The following is a 21,210-nucleotide window of genomic DNA, read 5'->3' as shown; positions in this document are numbered from 1 at the left end:
GGTTTCCTTTTTACTTGTCTTGTGTACTCTTTGCATGATAATCACACCTATATACTATGTGCTTACATCAAATCGAATGTTGCTTTTTATATTTTCAAGTATAGTTTTGTCAATAACCTACAACATTTGTTCACTACAAATGGACAAAGATGGATATAATAGTTGAACAAATAAAATGGATGAGAAATGTCATTCCAATTTCAACGAAGACTCGATGGAAAGCAGCAACACCTACTTTCAGAAGCCAAAAGTTGAAAATGTAGAAATCAGAATCTATCTGGACAGGCTCGTGGAAATTTTCACCATCATAATGACGAAACTCGAATTCGCGGTAACCGATCACGTATCGCATCTTACCATGTATCACCTCCATCGATTTATTAACCCTCGTGCACCAGGTCACTTTACCCTCGGTTCTTTCACACCCGAGGGTAATGGAAATTTTGACCTACGAGGACTACAAGCAAGTCGTCCTGGCGTTCGCTCCGCTTTTGTGCTGTCAAAGCAACCCCAAGGAACCAGTATTCCCGAGTTAGTGGACAATTGCTTGTTTTACTTTCGTAATCTCATTTCGATCCTCAACCACAATACCGTCCATTGAAGTAGAGTCATCATCAGAAGGTAGCCAAGACGGCTCGACGTCGTCTCGCGATGAGACGATACATGGAAAAACCACGGGCTGCTCCGAAAAGCCAGATGGTCCACCCTCCCCGTGTTTTCCGAAAATGAACATCGACGTGTACAAAGCTATCGAGGTGAGAAAAAAAAAAAAACCGGTGATCGGTATACATATACATGTGTACACCACCTACTTCATGTGAACTTCCCCAAGATCTTGTCGTCGTATCCGCTGGTACGTCACGTGGCCGAGCGAAATCGCGAAAACTTGTCGAAATCAGCCCTGAGTTTCACGCGTCAGCTCAAGTACTTCATGGACTTTGCCGTGTCCCAAACGAAGCTCACGTCGCTCGAGGAGCGGGAAAACGAGCTCCATCTGCGTCGGTTGTTCAGCGAAATCGAGCGGACCCAGGGAATCATCGGGGATCTGACCGGTAGTTTGGAGGAGCAAAAAAATCGGCACCAAGCCGAGTCGAAACGGTTTTTGGACCGGTGGGACGAGTGCTCGGGCAAATGGGAAAGGATCAACGAAGAGTTAGACGCCGCGCACTCGAAAATACTGTAATCAGCCTCCTTGAACCTGATATGTACATATATAATATGTTAATTTTTATTGTGATGGTAACGATGATTGTTAAACTATTGCAGTAAAGACTCGGAGGAGACTCTGGAAGCGTCGCGGGAGCAGTTCACCGTGAGGATGGGCGAACTGCAAGCTGCGCTGAGACGAGCGGAAGACAGTTTGGAGAGACAAAAGGCCCAGAATCGTAAATCGGAAGCCGACGTTCAAGGCAAAAAGTAAACGATATCGTTATACATGTTATACATTATTGCTCTACAATCATGGTTTAACGTATACTATACTTTACATATAGGTTCAAAGTGGAGTCGCAATTGTTGGGTATTATAACAAAGTACGACACGGAGATCGCCGACAGACAGGCGGCTTACGAGGAGTTGGAGATGGAATTGGCCGATTTGGAAAAAGTGAAAGCACCACTGATGGTCGGTATTGTGAAATAAATACACGTTATAGTTCAAATATAAGGAAGGATTGTTGTTACGTTGCAGGAGGAAATGGACAAACAGTTGGTCATTTACAACGGAATAATAGCCGAACGCGAGGAGCGAGAATTCGCCGAGTTGAGGGAGAAGCTCGAAAAGTTTGTGAGTAACAGATACGCCAGGATAATTCAGAGGTGGTGGCGAGACATCTTGCAGAAGAAAAAGAGCCTTCCCGTGAAAAAGAAGAAAAAGGTTCGTGTCGTACTGTAGTTGTATTTTTAGTTTTAAGCTTAAAGTCGTCACAAAATAAATTTAGTAAATTTTCATTTCGTTCCATTTCAGGGAAAAAAGAAGAAATGATATCAAACATAGCAAAGAACGCGCAACATTTCAATAAAGAAATAATGAACTTATTGTAATTTTGTAGTACCTTATTTGTGGAAAAATAAACAAATTGCATTATCGCCAAAATGTGTTTCTATCGCTCGAATGCCAGTACGAAAACAAAACCAAGTTGAAAACGTTCGAGTTTCAACAACTTCATGTAACAACGCTGTACACAATTGACACTTTGACAACAAAGCATATATTGTCCACTCGAAAAAAAAAAAAAAAAAAAAAGGTTATCATTGAGTTTTTTACATGCACAACAGGACCAAAGTAATAATAATTGGTCGATGGATGATTATGTTGTTGTTGTTGTTGTTGTTTATGGTTAATTAATTTGCGAGACGTAACGATTCGACACAATGAACGCCGACGACGAGGACGAGAACAAAGATCCCGACCCGCGGTTCGATTTTATCCTTCAACACATGATAAATACGACCAAACTGAGAATGGAGCTCTGGAAAAAATTAAAGTCCAATGTCGACTACACGGTAAATTTGAAAAAAAAAAAAATAACGTGTTACCCCTGAGACTACATAATATGGAAGTAAACGAATTTGGTCGCTCTCGTATATAGAACGTGCTCCTGAATTTTTTCACCACACCCACGGAAAACATGCTGCTGCTGGAAGTCAATTCCCTCGGTTTTCTGGTACCCTACTCGTTCATCCAGCTGAACTACAAGGCCAAGTACAGCTACTTCTTGAAACGCGACGTGGTAGCGATCACAGCCGACAACGCGAAGGACGTGCTGGCGACCGGGGAATTGGCACCAAAGACTTTCGAGGAGTTGACTTCCATCGTCGAGGAGGTAAAAGTATTCCCCACCTTCCTCGTTGTTCCGAATCGATGAACCAGCCGCAATCGTTTAGACGTTCATACCGATCTTGACGGATCCGGGACCGCGCGGCGAGTGGCCGGACTACATCGCTGACGACGTGAAACAGCAAGTCTACGAGCTCCGCACCCTCATGTGCCAGGTACACGCTTATCCGTTTGGCAAAATGTGTAGCGCTGAAACGTGATCTCAAAACAAGATTCGGAGCAAATCGAGCGGGGACACGATACTGCCGATGCCCATGGGTACCGACCAGGTGTTTGGCGACGGCCCCGTGCCACCGGAGCTGAAGCGCAACATCGAGCGGGCCGTCGTCACGTGGGCGGGCTACATCAACGAGGCCCTCGTCGAGGAGAGCACCAAGGTTTTCGAGACCGAGCCCAATCCCTTGCCCAGATCGGGTATTTATCGTCCTCCGTTACATATGTATACACCACCAGCTCCCAAATACACCCATGTCCATCTCACGCGCGTTATCGAATGTAGAAGTGTTGTTCTGGAGGAAGAGGCTCAAGAACGTCGAGTCGATTTACGAGCAGCTGAGGGACCCGCGGGTCAAGAAAATGGCATCCATACTCGAGCAGGCAAATAGCCCATACCTTATGTGCCTGCAAAACATATTCAAAGACGTGGTCGGCGGTAAGATACGTGTGATATATATATATGTATGTAGAAAAAGAACAAAGTTTATTTCCCTTGGAATCAGCCGTGGTCGAGGCGCGCGACGTGTGCCTGCACCTGTTGCCGCTGGACAAAGTTTTCCAAGACCTCGAGAGCGAGTCCAACTTTCCCGACATCGTCAACAAGTTCAAGCCCATGATGCACTGCGTCTGCCTCACCTGGTCCCGGTCCAAGTACTACTGCAAGAGCTCGCGCATCATCACCCTGTTCAAAGAGATATCGAACCTCCTCATGCAGATGGTGGGATATTTCAATTAAACGCCGTCCACCTACTTAAATGTGTATGGGTATCGTAAATCGTTATTATTTTCGCTTCAAGGCCACGGAATACGCGGAGCCGAGTTCGCTGTTCCAGGGCGATGCCGAGGACAGCCTAAAGCGAACGGCTCAAGTCATCTTGGTGATCGAAGCGTTCCAGAGCACCTACGACGCATTTCGCGCTAAATTGCCGAGTTACTTCAGGGGCTCACGCGACTCTGCTGGCTGGAACTTTCACGAGAAGCTCATTTTCGACAGGCTCCTCGAGTTCCTGCGCCGCCTGAAACAGCTCAATGTACATACTGCTTTTTTCTTCTTCTTATATTATATTCAAAATGTACATCATTTTGGGAAAAAAATGCGCGTCCCAGTCGATCTTCGTTTTCGCCGTGGAGTACTACAAGCTGGAGAAGATCGAGATCGCGGGTCTGCGGGGCAAGAAACTCGGCCCGATGGTCCTCGACATTTACGAGAAATTCGTCAAGCGGTACAACGAACTGGCTGGCGTCAACTACGAGATGCTGCTGCCGGAGGATCCCGGCTTCAACGAGGACATCGTTGTCTACTTGGCGGAGGTGTGTGCCTTTTTTTTTTCCATTCATGACACGTACCGGTGTGTTGGCGAGGAATATATATATAACTTGGTGTCTCGGTCTCGAGATCGAGGAAATGGACCGGAGGCTGGCCACGATTTTCGACCAAGCCTTCTCGGAGTGCCACACCCTGGAGAGCATGTACAAGTTCACCGTGAACATCGGGACCATAGTCTCGCGGCCCATCATCTTCAAGCAGTTGTGGCCGTACTACGAGAGGATCATCGAAAAATTGCACGAGGAACTGGACCAATCAAAAGTATACCAATGCTCGCGATGAGTGTCGATTATCGTCGCGTCGGTTGATTAACCGGAGAGTGCGCGATCGGTTACAGGTGTTGTACGACCAAAGCATCAAGTCGTACGAGAAAACGGGCTTCATCGAGTTTGACGAGAGCTTCCCTCCCGTCTCGAGCTCGCTGTGTTTCCTGCAAAAGCTCAGGACTCGCGTCGACGAGCCGATCGAGTGGACGAGGTCGATCGAGCACCCGCTCGTCGAGTCCGAGTACGGAGTCCTCGCCAAAGAAAAACACGCCGAACTGATCGTAAATCCCTACATCCCGCATTGTGGCATATCTTTAATGTCGTGTACGCGCGTGTACCTCTCGTTGAACGATTCGGTATTTGGAATGATCGAAGGAGCTGATCAGCCAAAAGGAGCAAGAAATATTCAAGCAGTGGGTCGAAAAGGTGCCCGGCTGGTGCGAGACCGGATTGTCGAAGACGATGTTCCGTTATGACGAGAGCGGCACCCTGGCCGCTAATTTGGACGAGGATTTGGCGACGGTGCTGCGGGAATTGCGGCACATGATCGTCATCCTCGAGCGGGACGACCTGCCCCCCGAGGTTCTCAATGTGCACGCGAGGGCCTCCTTTTTCTGGGATACCAACGTCAAGTTATACAACATCACGAACTGGTCGGTATACATTAACAGATTTTTTTTGGTCGCGGCGATGGAAAAAAAATATCACCCAACACCGATCTGTCAAAGGTTCAAGACCATCAACGAAAAGTCGAACCAAGTCGAGGCCTATCTGCTCAGCGAAGAAATCAGCGCCATAAACGAGCTGATTGCCTACACCCAGGAGAACTGCACCTGGAACTCGCCCGGTACGTCTCAATGAACTTTCATCGTGTCAAATATAGAGAGACGACAAGCCTTATGATTCCTCGGTAGAGGTGTCCGAGTACGTGGACAAGCTCGTCGACATGGTGGGGAGCCTCTGCAAGCGGCTGCTGCGGGCCCAAAAGAACCTGGAGGATCTGGTTGAGAAGATGGAGTCGTGGGCGCGGGTTCCGGTGCTCGTGCGCCGGGACAACAAGAGGCAGCAGTTACTCGCCGTGGCCGAGCGCAAGGACATCTTCGAGAGGCGTTACCAGCTCGTGCGAGACGACGCCGAGGAGCTAGACCGGCTCCTAGAGGAGAACTACAAGCTGTACTTTGATCTGATACCCGAGCAGCTGTTGCAGCCTGGAGAAGGTACTCACGATTGTTGTCAAACGTCGATCGTTTGTTTTCAAACCAGAATTTTTTTTTCATTCAAGAACATTCGTTGGCCGAAGACGAGGAGGACTCAGGAGACAAGTACACCTCGTCATTCACTTTACTTCGTGACTGCCATGTAAATATACTCGTTTGTATATAAAAACGTACTTTTCGCCGAACAACGTAGGATGGAAGAAGCTGGCGAAGACTCCGAGGGGAGCAAGCCCGAGTCGGAGGACGGGCAAGGGGAGGAGCTGGAGCCAACGGCTTCGGAGCAACTCCGACGCGACGAGGAGGCCGCGCTTGACTTACAGCACCGAGAAAAGTTCCGGAGTTATCTCGCCTTGGTCGACGACATAGTCTCACGGATCTTTGTTCTCGCGGCGTCTACGAGGTGTGTCATTTATAATATACATTATGCCGTAGACTGGATAAGGGAAATCGGTATGGTGTTTAGCGTTCGGTACATAATAACGGAGACGGACGAGACATTGGATAACGAGCCGCTTGTCGAGATGCAGCTACTTTTGGACGAGCCCGACGTAACATACGTCCCCACCACCGACAACGATGATCCCAACGGTTTGTACGCCATCCACGAGGACATAATGCTCGACATCATGAGGATGGCCACCCTCGTGCGCAGAGTCGACCCGGACAAGTTGAGCGAACGGGACTGCTACGCGGTAAAATTCGTTTCATTGGCAACAATTATCGTATCATCTATACTTATACACTGACAAAACAAACAGATCGACCTCGCGGAAGACGAGGACATAGTGCTGATGCTCGAGGAGACCTCGTCGCGCATGAGGAAGGCCATCAATGAAGCTGTCAAGTACGCCGAAGTGAGTGCACCGTTACGCGACAATGATATAATTTATTTATGAAAAAAACAAAAAACAACAACCATACCTCTGGTCAACTGTAGAATTTCAACGTATACTCCTGGCTGTGGATGGACGATCGGAATAGGTATCTCCAGCTCTTCCTGCGCTTCGCTCGCGTGTTGAACGAGACCGAGACGAAGCTACTGGAGAGTCTGGAAGACGGCGAGGCGCACGAAAGCTTGCCCGAGAAGAAGCCCCAGTTGGAGCACTTTAGAAGCGAGATGGACCGGTTTTTGGAGGTGTACGGAGAGTGCGAAGCCATCGCCGATGCGCACGTCATCGACAAGTGGCTGCGTGTCAACATCAGGCCGTTGAAGCAAAGCCTTTTGAACACGGTCTGCAAATGGTCGAACCTACTGAAGCAGCACCTGGTCGACCACGTGCACAAGAGGTTGCTCTCCCTGGCCTCTTTTTTTTTTTCCAAGGGGATACCTTCTTAAAATACATCGAAGCACTACTTTTTGATGTTTTTTTTTTTTTTTTTCGTTCACAGTTTGGACGATCTGTCAGCTTTCTTGAACAAAGCCTACGTGAGGTTCACCCTGCCCATCGAGGACGACGATTACGACGGACTCCTCGATGCGATTTATTACTTGAAGGAAGTGCGAGATCGGCAATTCGAGATCGAGGAGATGTTTGACCCTATAAAGGTACATTATTATACGTGTAAAATGTCAATCGATCGGCAAAACCACATTGTCTCCCTACCGATCTTCCTTAGAACACGATTCAGCTGCTCAACCTGTACGACTACGAGTTCGACGAGCGCACCCACGACCAGCTGATGACACTGCCGGAGTTCTGGAACTCGATCAAGAAGCTGGCCGCGCAAGTGAAACAAGTGGTAGCTCCGCTGCTTGCCATTCAGATCGACTGGTTGAAGAAGAAGCTCGTGTACTTTGACTACCGGCAGCGCAAGCTTCTCGAAAAATTCCGCGCGAGCGAGATTTACAAGTAATGGGTACTTATATATGAATGAATCGGTGGGCTTTCTGTATATTCCAACGTGTTGCGTTCGCACAGCCCCGCGTGCGAGAGAGTTTACGAGAAAATGGACAGCCTGAACGAGTTGGTCGAGGAGCTACTCGGGGACCTTCGCGAAATGGCGCGGACCTCCGAGATATTCGAGCAGCCGATGCCCGAGTTCATTGAGCTCGAGCTACTGCGCCAAGAGATGCGAATGATCAAGAACCTGTGGGACTACGCGAACGTGATTACGTCGAGTCTGGCTCAGTGGAAGACGACCGTGTGGAAGAAGCTCGACATCGAGAACATGGACAACGAGTGCAAGAAGTACACGAGAGAACTGAGACGTGGGTGGATTTTCTTATTTTTTGTCGTTGGCCATTTAATGTTATTTATTCTTCATTTGTGGATTGAACAATTACCTTGGCGCGTGCAGTTCTGGATAAGGAAGTTAAGGTTCTAAAGTTGTACGAGTTTATCGACTCCCAACTGAAGAACATGATGTCCTCGCTGAGGTCGGTCTCGGAGCTGCAGAATCCAGCCATCAAAGAACGCCACTGGCAGGAGCTGATGGCCGAAACCAAGGTCATTTTCTATACGCAAGACGCGACGAAGACGGTCAACGTAATATTCTCTTATGATTCGAACTACAGGTGCAGTTCAACATGGACAACAAGACGACGTTGGATGACCTCCTGAAGCTCGAGCTTCACAGGTTCGAGGAGGAGGTGAAGAACATCGTGGACAAGGCGGTCAAGGAGATGGCCATGGAGAAGGTGCTTAATGAACTGAGGAATACCTGGATGCAAATGGAGTTCGAAAAGGATGTGCACGACAGGACTCGACTGAACGTGTTGAGAATCAGCGAGGAGGCCATGGACACCCTCGAGGAGAACCAAGTGAGCCACGAGCTTACTGTTCTTGTACTTTTGACATTACTGTACATCATATTTTTTTTTTTTTTTTTTTTTTTTTGTCAGGTGCAATTGCAAAACATGTTGAGCTCGAAATTCGTCGGGTACTTCTTGACGGAAGTGACGGACTGGCAGAAAAAGCTAACGACGGCCGACGCGGTCGTGAACGTTTGGTTCGAGGTTCAGCGAGCGTGGATGCATCTCGAGAGCATATTCATCGGCTCGGAGGACATTAGGAGCCAGCTTCCCGAGGACTCGAAGAGATTCGAAAGGATCGATCGAGAATTCAAGGTGTGCATGTACCGATGTATATGTTGTTTTTTTTTTTTTTAAACGAAGCCAGAACCGCGTTGTTCGACCGTTGAAATGATTTTACCCCAGGAATTACTGAAAGAAGCGACCAAGGACTTAAATATCGTGAAAGCGACCAACAAGCCGAACTTGCTGGGGAAACTGGAGGAACTGGAGAGGCAGCTCAGCTTGTGCGAGAAAGCGCTCGCCGATTACTTGGAAACCAAAAGACTGGCGTATCCAAGATTTTACTTTGTTTCGCCGGCAGATCTCCTTGATATTTTGAGCACCGGTTGGTATACACGGAGGTGCGATGACAAAATGATCAAGATTAAGCTATCGTTTTTTTTTTTTTTCCCCCACCCCCTAGGAAACAATCCCGAACTCGTTTGCAAACACTTGTCCAAGTTGTACGATTCGGTAGCCAATTTGAAATGGAAGGTGGAGGGCGGGCGCAATTCTAAAACAGGTTTACAGATTCATCCACTCGAATAAGCACACCATAATGGTCAAAGTAACTTTTATTATTATTGTTGTTGTTGTTGTTGTTGTCATTGTTAGCCAACAGTCTCGTAGCAAAAGACGGCGAGGTCATGAGCATGTTTGGAACTTGTGATTGTAGTGGAAAGGTACGTAGGACTGAAAAAAAAAATTTAAAAACGAATAGCGCTAAAGTTGCATCGGCCAAAAAAAAGTCTATTCAACATTTAGGTTGAAATATGGTTGAACCGCGTCACCGAAGCGATGAAGCGGTCGGTGCGCTATCACTTTGGTCAAGCGGTCAAATCGTACGCCGAAAAACCGCGCGAAGTGTGGCTGTTTGATTACGAGGCTCAGCCTGCCCTCTGTGGCACTCAGATCTGGTGGACAAGCGAAGTCACGATGGCCCTGGCTCAACTTGAAGAAGGCTTTGAAAATGCGCTCAAAGGTATACATTGATTTCAATCTCATATCTATACAGCTATGAAAATCTTACATCGATGGAAAACACTCGCATAGATTATCAGAAGAAGCAAATAGCTCAGCTGAGCGCGTTGATATTTCTGCTGATTGGCGAGCTCACGGAAAACGATCGTCAAAAGATCATGACGATATGCACGATAGACGTGCACGCGAGGGACGTCGTTGCCAAGCTGATAAACATGAAAGCCGAGAACGCCGCGAATTTCCAATGGCAGTCGCAACTCCGGCACAGGTTTCTATAGAATCCATCTCCACCATGTGATCCATGTGGCGAAAAAAAAAAAAAAAAAAAAAAAAATCCTGTGATACCGATTTTTCCACCCGCAAGATGGGACGATAAGCTGGGCGACTGTTTCGCCAACATTTGCGACGCGTCGTTCGCCTACTCCTACGAGTACCTGGGCAACACGCCTCGACTGGTGATAACACCCCTGACGGATCGGTGCTACATAACGCTGACGCAGTCGTTGCACTTGATAATGGGCGGAGCCCCGGCCGGGCCGGCCGGTACCGGCAAAACCGAAACAACCAAGGATCTCGGCCGAGCCCTGGGCCAGATGGTCTACGTGTTCAACTGCTCCGAGCAGATGGACTACAAATCCTGCGCCAACATTTACAAGGGACTGGCGCAGACCGGGGCCTGGGGCTGCTTCGACGAGTTTAACCGCATAAGCGTCGAGGTGCTGTCTGTAGTGGCCGTCCAGGTCAAGAGCGTCCTCGACGGAATCAAGAGTCGCAAGAAAACTTTTATGTTCTTCGGCGAGGAGCTGAACCTCGTGCCCTCGGTCGGGATGTTCATTACCATGAACCCCGGCTATGCGGGCAGAACCGAACTACCTGAGAACTTGAAGGCTCTGTTCAGGTATGATACGTGTGTTGCTTATTGACAAGGCCGTTTGTTTATTCCGAGTACCGTGTCGTTTCAGACCATGTGCCATGGTGGTGCCGGACTTTGAGCTCATTTGCGAGATCATGCTGGTCGCCGAGGGCTTTCAGGAGGCTCGTCTACTCGCCCGTAAATTCATCACCCTGTACACCCTGTGTCGCGAGCTCCTGTCGAAGCAGGACCATTACGATTGGGGTCTGCGAGCCATAAAGTCCGTCCTCGTGGTAGCCGGTAAGCTAAAGCGAGGCGATCGAAACAGACCGGAGGACCAGGTGCTCATGCGGGCGCTGCGTGACTTCAATCTTCCCAAGATCGTCACCGACGACGTGCCCGTATTCATGGGTCTCATAGGTATACGCTCGTCATTATCTGCACATTGTAACCTTCATTCGGAACCATTTGAAAAATTGTCCACGACCAAGGCGACCTATTCCCCGCCCTGGACGTACCGAGGAAGCGTGACTTGGATTTCGAAAAGGATGTGAAGCGTGCCACTCTGGATCTCAAACTGCAGCCCGAGGACGGCTTCATACTCAAAGTCGTGCAGCTCGAGGAACTCCTGTTCGTCCGGCACTCGGTGTTCATCGTCGGTTTCGCCGGAACTGGAAAATCCGAGGTGTGGAAGACCCTGTACCGCACCTATCAAAATCAACGTCGCAAGCCCTACTTCAACGATTTGAACCCAAAAGCCGTGACGAACGACGAGCTCTTTGGCATCATCAATCCAGCCACCAGGGAATGGAAGGACGGGTAATTCATGCGCTCATTATTATTATTATACGTCGTTGATGGCAAATCAGACTTTCAAACCTCGATTGGTGAGCAGATTGGTGTCGGTTCTCATGCGCGACCAAGCCAACATGGAAGGCGACGGGCCAAAGTGGATCATCTTCGACGGCGACATAGATCCCATGTGGATAGAGTCCCTCAACACGGTGATGGACGACAACAAGGTGCTCACCCTCGCCAGCAACGAGCGCATCGCGCTCACCAAACAGATGAGGCTACTCTTCGAGATCTCGAACTTGAGGTTTGCGCGGAGATTTATAGTCACCTTTCAAACTTGAATGGCGGATTGTACTCTCGACGTTTTAGAACGGCCACTCCTGCCACGGTTTCACGAGCTGGAATCCTGTACATTAATCCACAGGATCTCGGTTGGAGTCCGTGAGTACTTTTTTTAAATCAGCTGATACCTATACGGTATAAAAATGACCGCGAAACGCGTGCTGTACCCCAGATTCGTCCAGAGCTGGATCGACACGCGAGTGGAGAGCGAGCGCGGCACTCTTTTGGTGCTGTTCGAAAAGTACATACCGACCCTGCTCGAGGTGACGAAGGGCAAGTTCAAGAAGATCACGCCGATCCCTGAGATCGCCCACCTGGAGATGCTGTGCAACCTGCTCGATTGCTTCTTGACTCCTCAGAACTTGCCCCCCGATTGTCCACGGGAATGGTGATTAGAGAGAGCGCGCCCAACGCGGCTCTTTGATGCTCTCATTACACGAATGAATGGAAATAAAAGAGAAATAGAGACGTTGATCCGTGAAATTTGATAAGGTACGAGCTGTATTTCGCGTTTGCCTGCATCTGGGCGTTCGGATCGGCAATGTTCCAAGATCAGCTGGTCGACTGGCGCAACGAGTTCAGCAAGTGGTGGCTGAGCGAATTCAAGGCCGTCAAGTTCCCCTCGGGCGGCTCGGTCTTTGGCTACTTCATCGAGCCGGAGTCGAAGAAACTGACCCCCTGGGAAGAAATCGTCGGCGGGTTCGATCTCGATCCGGACATCCCTCTACAGGCATGCCCATCGAGTCGCAAAATTTATCTTAATGTTTCTTTCGTTTCACTTACACCTCGTTGTGCGTTGCGAAGGCTACGCTGGTCCCGACCGCCGAAACGGTCCGCCTGAGGTTCTTCATGGATCTCCTGATGGCGCGCAAAAGACCGGTCATGCTGATCGGCAGTGCCGGATCGGGTAAAAGCGTCATCGTCGCCGACAAGCTCTCCAGCCTGTCCGACAACTACATCGTGGCGAACGTACCCTTCAATTACTACACGACCTCCGGTTACCCCCCTTTTGTCCCTCTCAACGATACAAGTACTAAGGTTTGGCCGTTGAGACTCATGAATTTCTTTTCCACGCAGAAATGCTGCAACGAGTCCTGGAGAAGCCTCTGGAGAAGAAGGCCGGGCGTAATTACGGACCACCGGGCTCCAAGTCGCTGATTTACTTCATCGACGACCTGAACATGCCCGAAGTGGATACGTACGGGACCGTACAGCCGCACACCATCATACGCCAGCACATGGATTACGAGCACTGGTGGGGGAAAATGACTTTCTTTTTTTTCTCGCACCCCCGAGTTTTAACGATGGTGATATCATCGTCGAATCGAAACAGGTACGACCGACAAAAGTTCACGCTGAAAGACGTCCACAACACGCAGTACGTCTCTTGCATGAACCCCACTGCCGGGAGCTTTACGATCGATGCTCGGTTGCAACGACACTTTGCCGCGTTTGCCGTGAGGTACTTTTCGAGTTTTTATCTTTACCAATGAAAAAAAAAAAAAATGGTTGTCCAATGATATTGTTATTCCAAAAGCTTCCCCGGGCAGAACGCTCTCGTCACAATCTACAGTCAAATTCTGGAGCAGCACTTGACGTTCCCGTTGAACAAGATCAACCCGGTCATTGCCAAAATAACGGCGCCGTTCATCGAGGCGGCGCTGTACTTGCACGGCAAAGTGACCGCGTCCTTCTTGCCAACGGCCATCAAGTTCCATTACGTTTTCAATCTCCGCGATTTGTCGAACATCTTCCAAGTAACTACCCTCGATTGGTGATGGTTTTTTTTTTTTCAATTCTCACTGCGCGTATGATGGTGTGAAAAAAAAAATCGTTTTCCAGGGAATACTGTTCTCAAGTGGCAACACGATACCGCACGTCAACGGTTTCCTTCGCCTCTACGTGCACGAAGCGTCAAGAGTTTACTGCGACAAACTCGTCGATGCCGAAGACAAGGAAGCGTTCAATCAACTTATCCGTGACGCTCTCAGGAAATATATACCGGTTGGTTTTTTTTTTTTTTTTTTTTTTTTTTTTTACCGATCAATAAAAACTGTCGCTTGCGTCAATGTAGGGATTCGAAGAAGAATTAGTGTTTGCCCAGCCGATTATTTTTTGCCACTTTGCCGAGGGAATCGGAGATCCGAAGTACATGCCGATACGAGACTGGCCGCATCTTGAGAAACTGCTTACCGATGCTCTAGTGAATTACAACGAACTGGTGCCGATTTTATTTTTTTTATTTCTCATTTTTTTTTTTTTTTTTTTTTTTTTATTTCGTAGGATTTCGACTAAACGGGCGTAAAAAATTGTTGTAGGTCTCGGCGATGAGTCTAGTGATGTTCGAGGACGCGATGTACCACGTGTGCCGAATCAATCGGATTTTGGAGTCGCCTCGCGGCAACGCCCTACTCGTTGGCGTTGGTGGTATGGGAAAACAATCACTGTCGCGGCTGTCCTCTTTTATTTCCTCCCTAGAGGTAACCGAACAACTTGCTCGAATCACTTGATGAAAAATGGCTCATCCACGCACGATTTTCAAAAAAGGTGTTTCAAGTACAACTGCGAAAAGGCTACTCGATAAACGACTTGAAAGCCGACATATCGGTCCTCTACACGAAAGCTGCCGTGAAAAACATCGGTATCACGTTCCTAATGACGGATTCGCAAGTCGCCCAGGAAAGATTTTTGGTCGTCGTCAACGACATGCTAGCGTCCGGTGAGATACCCGATCTCTTCCCCGACGACCAAATCGAAAACATGATCAATGCCATGAGAAACGAGGTAACTCGTGACGACCGATTTTCCTTGCTGATCTTCACTGATATTGATAATGACGTTGAAACAACAGGTGAAACAAGCAGGGATGCTGGACACCAAAGAGAACTGCTGGAAGTTCTTTATCGACAAAGTGCGCAGGATGCTCAAGTGTATCCTATGTTTCTCGCCCGTGGGAGCGACTCTGAGGAAAAGAGCTCGTCAGTTTCCGGCAATCGTCAACTGTACGTCAATCAACTGGTTCCAGGATTGGCCGCAAGAAGCCTTGGAATCCGTGTCCTTGCAATTTCTCGGGGTAACCAAGTTTCATTTACACTTGTGATTTGTTATAACACCATCTAAATGTGTAGTTTTTTTTTTTTTTTTTTTTTTTTTTTTCATCTCTTTGTCTAGGAGCTCGAGGTGTTGCCCGGAGAATACCGAAAGCCCGTATCGTTGTTCATGTCGTTTGTGCACACGAGCGTGAACGAAATATCGAAAATTTACCTCCAGAACGAGAGAAGATACAATTACACGACTCCAAAATCGTTCCTCGAGCAGATTGCCCTCTACTCCAAGCTTCTGACGGACAAGACTTTCAACTTACAAGCGATGATCGAGAGGCTGGAAAATGGCCTGGAGAAGCTCGAAAGCTGCGCTGAGCAGGTCGGTATAAATTTTGTTCACACCCCAACTCTAGAGAGGGACAAATCAATATTCGATTGATCGAGCGCAAAAATAGGCAGACGGGCTGAAAGAAGTACTGGCCGTGCAAGAAGTCGAGCTGAAGAAGAAAAACGACGTAGCCGACAAGATTTTGGCGGAGGTCACCGCCGAAAACAACAAGGCGGAGGTCGAAAAAGCTTTCGGTAACAAAAATTCATGGCACGTGTATTATGAAAGCGCGTGGGATTCGCAATAACTTTGCCGACTCGTTAAGTGTCCGAGGAGGAGGAAAAGGTGGCCGAGATCAAGGAAAGCGTCTCGCAAAAGCAGAAAAAATGCGACGAGGATCTCGCCAAGGCCGAACCAGCCGTGCGACAAGCCGAAGCAGCTCTGAATACTCTGAACAAGGTAAACCGTCGTCTTTTCAATGAAAGAGGGTATAATATGTATATATACACTATGATTCTTCACTTGCAGAACAACTTGACCGAGTTGAAAGCTTTCGCTTCACCACCAGCGGCCGTCGCCAAAGTAGCCCAAGCCGTGCTCGTCCTGTTCTCCCCGAAAGGCAAAGTACCAAAGGATCGAAGCTGGAAAGCTTGCAAGGTCATGATGGGCGGAGCCGACCAGTTTCTCTCGGCTCTGCGAAACTACAACAAGGAAAACATCCACCCGGACGTCGTCAAGGCCATCAAACCCTACATCGACGACAAAGGTTGTCACTGCGCGACCAATAATAATATTCGACCGGTTATATGGTTATGCGTATTTCAGAATTCGATCCGGATTTCATAAGCTCCAAGTCCCAAGCGGCCGCCGGTATTTGCAGTTGGGTGATCAACGTCATGGTCTTCCACTACATAAACGAGGACGTCAAGCCGCTGAGACAAGCCCTGGCGCAGGCCAATGCCGAGTTGCAGGCCGCCCTCGATAAACTTGTGTCCCTGCGCGCTCGTTTGGGGGTCGGTTGTTCATTTCACACCATTGCCGCCGTGCTTTTATCAAAGAATAATAATTAACGCCAAAATTGTCTTAGGAGTTGCAAAAAATGCTGGACGCCCTGGGCGAAAAGATGGAAATAGCGATGGGGGAGAAGCAAAAGTGCCAAGCGGAGGCGGACGCCACGGCGACGGCGATAGATCTGGCCAATCGGCTGGTCAACGGACTCGCTTCGGAGAAAATTCGCTGGGCAGAGACTGTGGAAATGTGAGAGAAATCGAGCACTCTATGTACACCCTAGACAAAGCCATTAGAAAGTACAACCAAAGTGCTCTCATACTCACAACACGAATCACATCAGGCTCACGGCGTCGGGAGAAAAAATACCCGGCGATATTCTGCTGGTCACAGCTTTCATCTCGTACGTGGGTTGCTTCAGTCGAAAGTACCGACAGGATTTGATAAACGTCCACTGGATGCCGTTCATCAACAAGCTGGACCCGCCGATACCGATCAGCGAGGGTTTGGATCCGCTGGCCCTTCTTTCCGACGACGCGCAGATCGCGCAATGGAACAACGAAGGTTTTCCGAAATTAATATTTCGAGAACGTTCTACCTCTTGGGGGTGTTGCATTGGGAAATGACTAGTGGTTCTCCTTCAAAGGCCTACCAACCGATCGCATGTCATCGGAGAATGCAACCATACTGACCAACTCGTCGAGGTGGCCACTGATGATCGATCCTCAGCTCCAGGGCGTCAAATGGATCAAAACCAAGTACGGCGAGGACTTGAAGATCCTCCGGCTGACGCAGCGCAACTACCTGGATCAGATCGAAATGGCGATCAGCAACGGGGAAATTGTCCTCTTGGAGAACATCATGGAAAGCGTGGACGCGGTGCTGGATCCCATTCTCGGGCGTGTGCTCATCAAAAAGGGCCGGTAAATTAATCGTGCACACAATATTACGATACGATGTATTACCCAGTGGAGAAAAACAGTTTGAACCAGCACTTGTTTATCGTGTATATATACCTTTGCAGGGCAATAAAAATCGGCGACCACGAAGTCGACTACAATCCGTCCTTCCGGCTGATCCTCCAGACGAAGCTGGCCAATCCGCACTACAAGCCGGAAATGCAGGCCCAAACGACGCTGATCAACTTCACGGTCACCCAGGACGGACTGGAGGAACAGCTGCTCGGCGAGGTCGTCAAGGCCGAGAGACCCGACCTCGAGTCCACCAAGTCCCAGCTCACCAAGCAACAAAACACCTTCAAGATAACCCTGAAAACCTTGGAGGACGATCTACTGCACAGGTATTGCGCATACATTTGGACGTAATTTCACATAATATGCCGATTCACAACCGGTTGTGCGCTCCGTAGGCTATCCTCAGCCGGTCCAAACGTACTGAGCGACGTGGCGCTCGTCGAAAATCTCGAAACGACGAAACGCACAGCGGCCGAAATCGAAATCAGGGTCGAAGAAGCCAAGATCACGGCTGTGCAGATCGACGAGGCGCGCGAGTGGTATCGCCCGGCAGCCTCGAGGGCCAGTCTCCTGTACTTTATCCTCAACGATCTCTGCAAGATCAACATGTTATACCAATTTTCGCTGAAGGCGTTCAGCGTTGTGTTTCAAAACGCCATAAAGTTTGTAGAACAGCAGTGGGAGATGAGAATTGTCGAGTTGAGAGAAAATTAATCCGAATGATGCAGGTTCGCCGTCATGGCCGAGGAGATCAGCCATCGCGTGGTCAACCTGACCGACAGTATCACCTACTTGGTCTTCGTTTACACGAGTCGAGGACTTTTCGAGGCCGACAAGTTGACGTTCTTGTGCCAGATGGCGATTCAGGTCATTCTCGAATGTCACCCCCAAAAAAATTAATATTTGCCAACACTTTTTAACTTTTGTGTGTAAAATTGACTCGCAGATCCTTCTGCAAACGAAAGAAATCCAGCGCTCCGAGGTCGACTTTCTTCTGCGCTACCCGGTCGATCCGCTGATCCTCAGTCCGATCGAATTTTTGAGCAACTCCAGCTGGGCCGGCATAAAACTATTGAGCGAAAATCCGGTCTTCGCGAACCTCGACCAAGACATCGAGGGCGCGACCAAGCGCTGGAGAAAGTTTGCCGACTCGGAGAAACCCGAGAGGGAAAAGTTCCCTCAGGAGTGGAAAAATAAAAGCGCCTTCCAGCGCTTGTGCATGATGCGCTGCTTGAGACTGGATCGCATGACTTACGCCGTTAGGTAATTAGTAATTTTATTATTCAAGTACACCTACACATGTGTGTATACATATGTATATGTGTAACTTGTCCCGGGCAGGTGTTTCGTGGAGGAAAAGTTGGGCGCCAAGTTCATCGAGTCACGTTCACCGCCTTTCCACAAGTCGTTTGAAGAAACCAGCTCGATCACACCGGTGTTCTTCATCTTGTCACCTGGTGTCGATCCTCTCAAAGTAAAGACGCATCCTTTTACCTCTGCGCATTTACGAAAGATCGTTTTGTCGACATTTGTAATACATATATGTACACTGTAAATTTAACAATTTTTTGATGACAGGACGTCGAAAAATTGGGCAAACAGATGGGCTTCACCTCCGAAGCCAACAAGTTCCACAACGTGTCTCTGGGCCAGGGTCAGGAACCTGTGTATGTTACCACGAATAAAAAAAAACTGTTAAATTTCTTTATTTCGAGGATTCGTTGAATTTGATTCAACTTTACGCAGTGCCGAGGACGCGATGGATTTGGCCGCGGCCGAGGGCCACTGGGTCATTTTGCAAAACATCCATCTCGTAAAGAACTGGCTGTCGAGCCTCGAAAAGAAGCAAGAACAGCTGTCCGACAGCCCGCACGACGACTATCGGCTGTTCATGAGTGCCGAGGCGAGCGGCGATCCGCACGAATCCATCATCCCACAGGTATATGGATGGCAATGATTTTTTGCTTGAAGTAAAACGCCCTTTTCTCCCTCTTCGTGAAACAGGGTATTTTGGAATCTGCCATAAAAATAACGAACGAGCCACCGACGGGAATGCAATCGAACATTCACAAGGCACTGGACAACTTTACCCAAGAAACCCTCGAGTCGTGTACCAAGGAGACGGAGTTCAAGGCGATTCTTTTTGCTCTTTGCTACTACCACGCGGTCGTGGCCGAACGACGAAGATTCGGCCCTCAAGGTTGGAACAGGGTAAGAGAAATTCACCGATTTTCCATCGCGGCGTTGTAAACAGTCGACCAACCGATTCCCGGCAGGTGTACCCGTTCAACTTTGGCGATCTGACGATCAGCGTCTTCGTGCTGCTCAACTACCTGGAGAACAACAACAAAGTGCCGTGGGAGGACTTGCGCTACCTATTCGGCGAAATCATGTACGGGGGACACATAACGGATGACTGGGACCGACGCCTCTGCCAGACTTACCTGCTCGAGTACGTCAAGCCGGAGCTCGTCGACGGCGACCTGGAATTCGCTCCCGGCTTTCTGGCTCCCACCAGCTCTGACTACGTCACTTATCACGAATACGTCGACGATTACCTACCGGCCGAGAGCCCGATTCTCTATGGACTGCACTCCAACGCCGAGATCGGTACACGTTTTTCCATGCCAAATCAATACTTGAACCGATCGAACAAACGTTTATTACCGTTTTTTATTTACTTTGCTCAGGTTTTCTGACCGTCACGGCGGAGAATCTTTTCCGCACCGTTTTGGAAATGCAGCCGAGAGACGTGGGCGAAGCCGCGGGGGTCGGGCTGTCGCGGGAGGACAAAGTAAAGGCCATTATCGAGGACTTGCTCGACAAAATGCCCGAGCAGTTTAGCATCTACGAGTTGATGGCCAAGGTATTTGGGGATTTTTTTTTTTTTTTTTTTTTTTTTTTCCTCGTAATTATGATTCATAATGAGCATATGTGTGCTTCAGGTCGAGGATCGAACACCCTATACTATCGTTGCCTTCCAAGAGTGCGAGAGAATGAACATACTGTGCAACGAAATGAGAAGGTCGCTCGTAGAACTTGAGCTCGGCTTGAAGGTATATACATACGCGTGCACTGGGGGGAAAATAAAATGTATTTTTGCCATCATCGTCGATGGTACGCGTTTTAGGGAGAGCTGACGATCAACGCCGATATGGAGGATTTGCAAAATTACCTCTACATGGACGTGGTACCGCCAACGTGGACAAAGAGAGCTTATCCGTCGAGTCTCGGGCTCACCAACTGGTTTACCGATCTTCTCAACCGATATAACGATCTCCAAGCCTGGACGTCTGATTTTAGCGTAATTTCATACAAAACATGAACATATACATATCCACGATACGTGACGCACCGATTTTCTTCCAAAAACAGCTCCCAGCGACTATTTGGCTGGGCGGGTTTTTCAACCCCCAGTCGTTCCTCACTGCCATCATGCAGCAAACTGCTCGCAGAAACGAGTGGCCTCTCGACAAGATGTGCCTCTACTGCGACGTCACCAAGAAACAGAAAAACGAGTTCAAGTGAGCGTATAGTGACGTTACACACGACGCGTGCGAAAAAATTTCTGGATTAAAATGTTTCATGTGTGTTGTCCTCTTCAAGTGCACCGCCTCGCGAGGGTGCCTACATAAGCGGCCTGTTCATGGAGGGCGCGCGTTGGGACACGGCGACGGGCTCGATCGCCGACTCGCTGCCCAAGGAGCTGTTTCCCCAGCTACCGGTGGTGTTCATACGAGCCATCACTCAGGACAAACAGGACCTCAAGGGGGTGTACGAGTGCCCGGTGTACAGGACCAGGTCGCGTGGTCCTACTTACGTTTGGACGTTCAATTTGAAGACGCGTGACAAATCGACCAAGTGGACCCTGGCTGGTGTCGCTGTTCTGCTGCAGATCTAAAACTGATTCTGTTATTGGGCGATTTTTTGGAAATTTTTTTTCGAGATGTTGGGTGAGTCGGTTTTGTGCAACCATCGTACGAGTGTGGATTTTTTTTTTTTTTTTTT

At 48.8% G+C, this 21,210-nt stretch overlaps 2 protein-coding genes across 2 annotated transcripts; both read left to right on the top strand.

The window, feature by feature from the left end:
• Nucleotides 1–175: 175 nt before the first annotated feature.
• LOC106639422 (dynein regulatory complex subunit 10-like) lies at nt 176–1,983 on the top strand. The gene is made up of 8 exons (XM_014353033.2): nt 176–331; nt 399–531; nt 607–755; nt 833–1,179; nt 1,267–1,416; nt 1,494–1,623; nt 1,690–1,875; nt 1,966–1,983. Exons 1-8 carry the CDS (start codon nt 176–178, stop codon nt 1,981–1,983), a joined length of 1,269 nt encoding a protein of 422 aa, XP_014208519.2.
• Nucleotides 1,984–2,372: 389 nt separating this feature from the next.
• Nucleotides 2,373–21,105, top strand: LOC106639421 (dynein beta chain, ciliary). Its single transcript, XM_089598780.1, has 67 exons — nt 2,373–2,504; nt 2,591–2,824; nt 2,886–2,993; nt 3,051–3,252; nt 3,338–3,490; nt 3,558–3,772; nt 3,852–4,085; nt 4,162–4,365; nt 4,451–4,642; nt 4,719–4,928; nt 5,023–5,300; nt 5,376–5,494; nt 5,562–5,876; nt 5,948–5,969; nt 6,058–6,264; nt 6,328–6,556; nt 6,623–6,718; nt 6,802–7,151; nt 7,254–7,410; nt 7,482–7,714; nt 7,784–8,073; nt 8,163–8,311; nt 8,380–8,625; nt 8,707–8,931; nt 9,022–9,223; nt 9,302–9,400; nt 9,493–9,560; nt 9,643–9,859; nt 9,931–10,126; nt 10,223–10,756; nt 10,821–11,131; nt 11,203–11,530; nt 11,607–11,810; nt 11,876–11,947; nt 12,021–12,236; nt 12,341–12,578; nt 12,653–12,845; nt 12,926–13,103; nt 13,182–13,310; nt 13,386–13,605; nt 13,691–13,852; nt 13,923–14,069; nt 14,167–14,328; nt 14,396–14,632; nt 14,700–14,921; nt 15,020–15,275; nt 15,352–15,474; nt 15,546–15,679; nt 15,749–15,986; nt 16,046–16,233; nt 16,308–16,477; nt 16,572–16,792; nt 16,875–17,151; nt 17,253–17,528; nt 17,598–17,864; nt 17,931–18,069; nt 18,149–18,465; nt 18,544–18,676; nt 18,781–18,869; nt 18,949–19,141; nt 19,207–19,413; nt 19,479–19,812; nt 19,893–20,068; nt 20,148–20,258; nt 20,333–20,506; nt 20,578–20,726; nt 20,809–21,105. Exons 1-67 carry the CDS (start codon nt 2,373–2,375, stop codon nt 21,101–21,103), a joined length of 13,602 nt encoding a protein of 4,533 aa, XP_089454906.1. The 3' UTR covers nt 21,104–21,105.
• Nucleotides 21,106–21,210: the final 105 nt, after the last annotated feature.

This window comes from Copidosoma floridanum, unplaced genomic scaffold (genome assembly GCF_036245765.1).
Source record: "Copidosoma floridanum isolate Cflo_tuat_1 unplaced genomic scaffold, Cflo_Japanese_pri ptg000006l, whole genome shotgun sequence".
NCBI lineage: Eukaryota > Metazoa > Arthropoda > Insecta > Hymenoptera > Encyrtidae > Copidosoma > Copidosoma floridanum.
The sequence above is the reverse complement of the archived record's forward strand: the minus strand, read 5'-3'. Positions and strand labels throughout refer to the sequence as shown.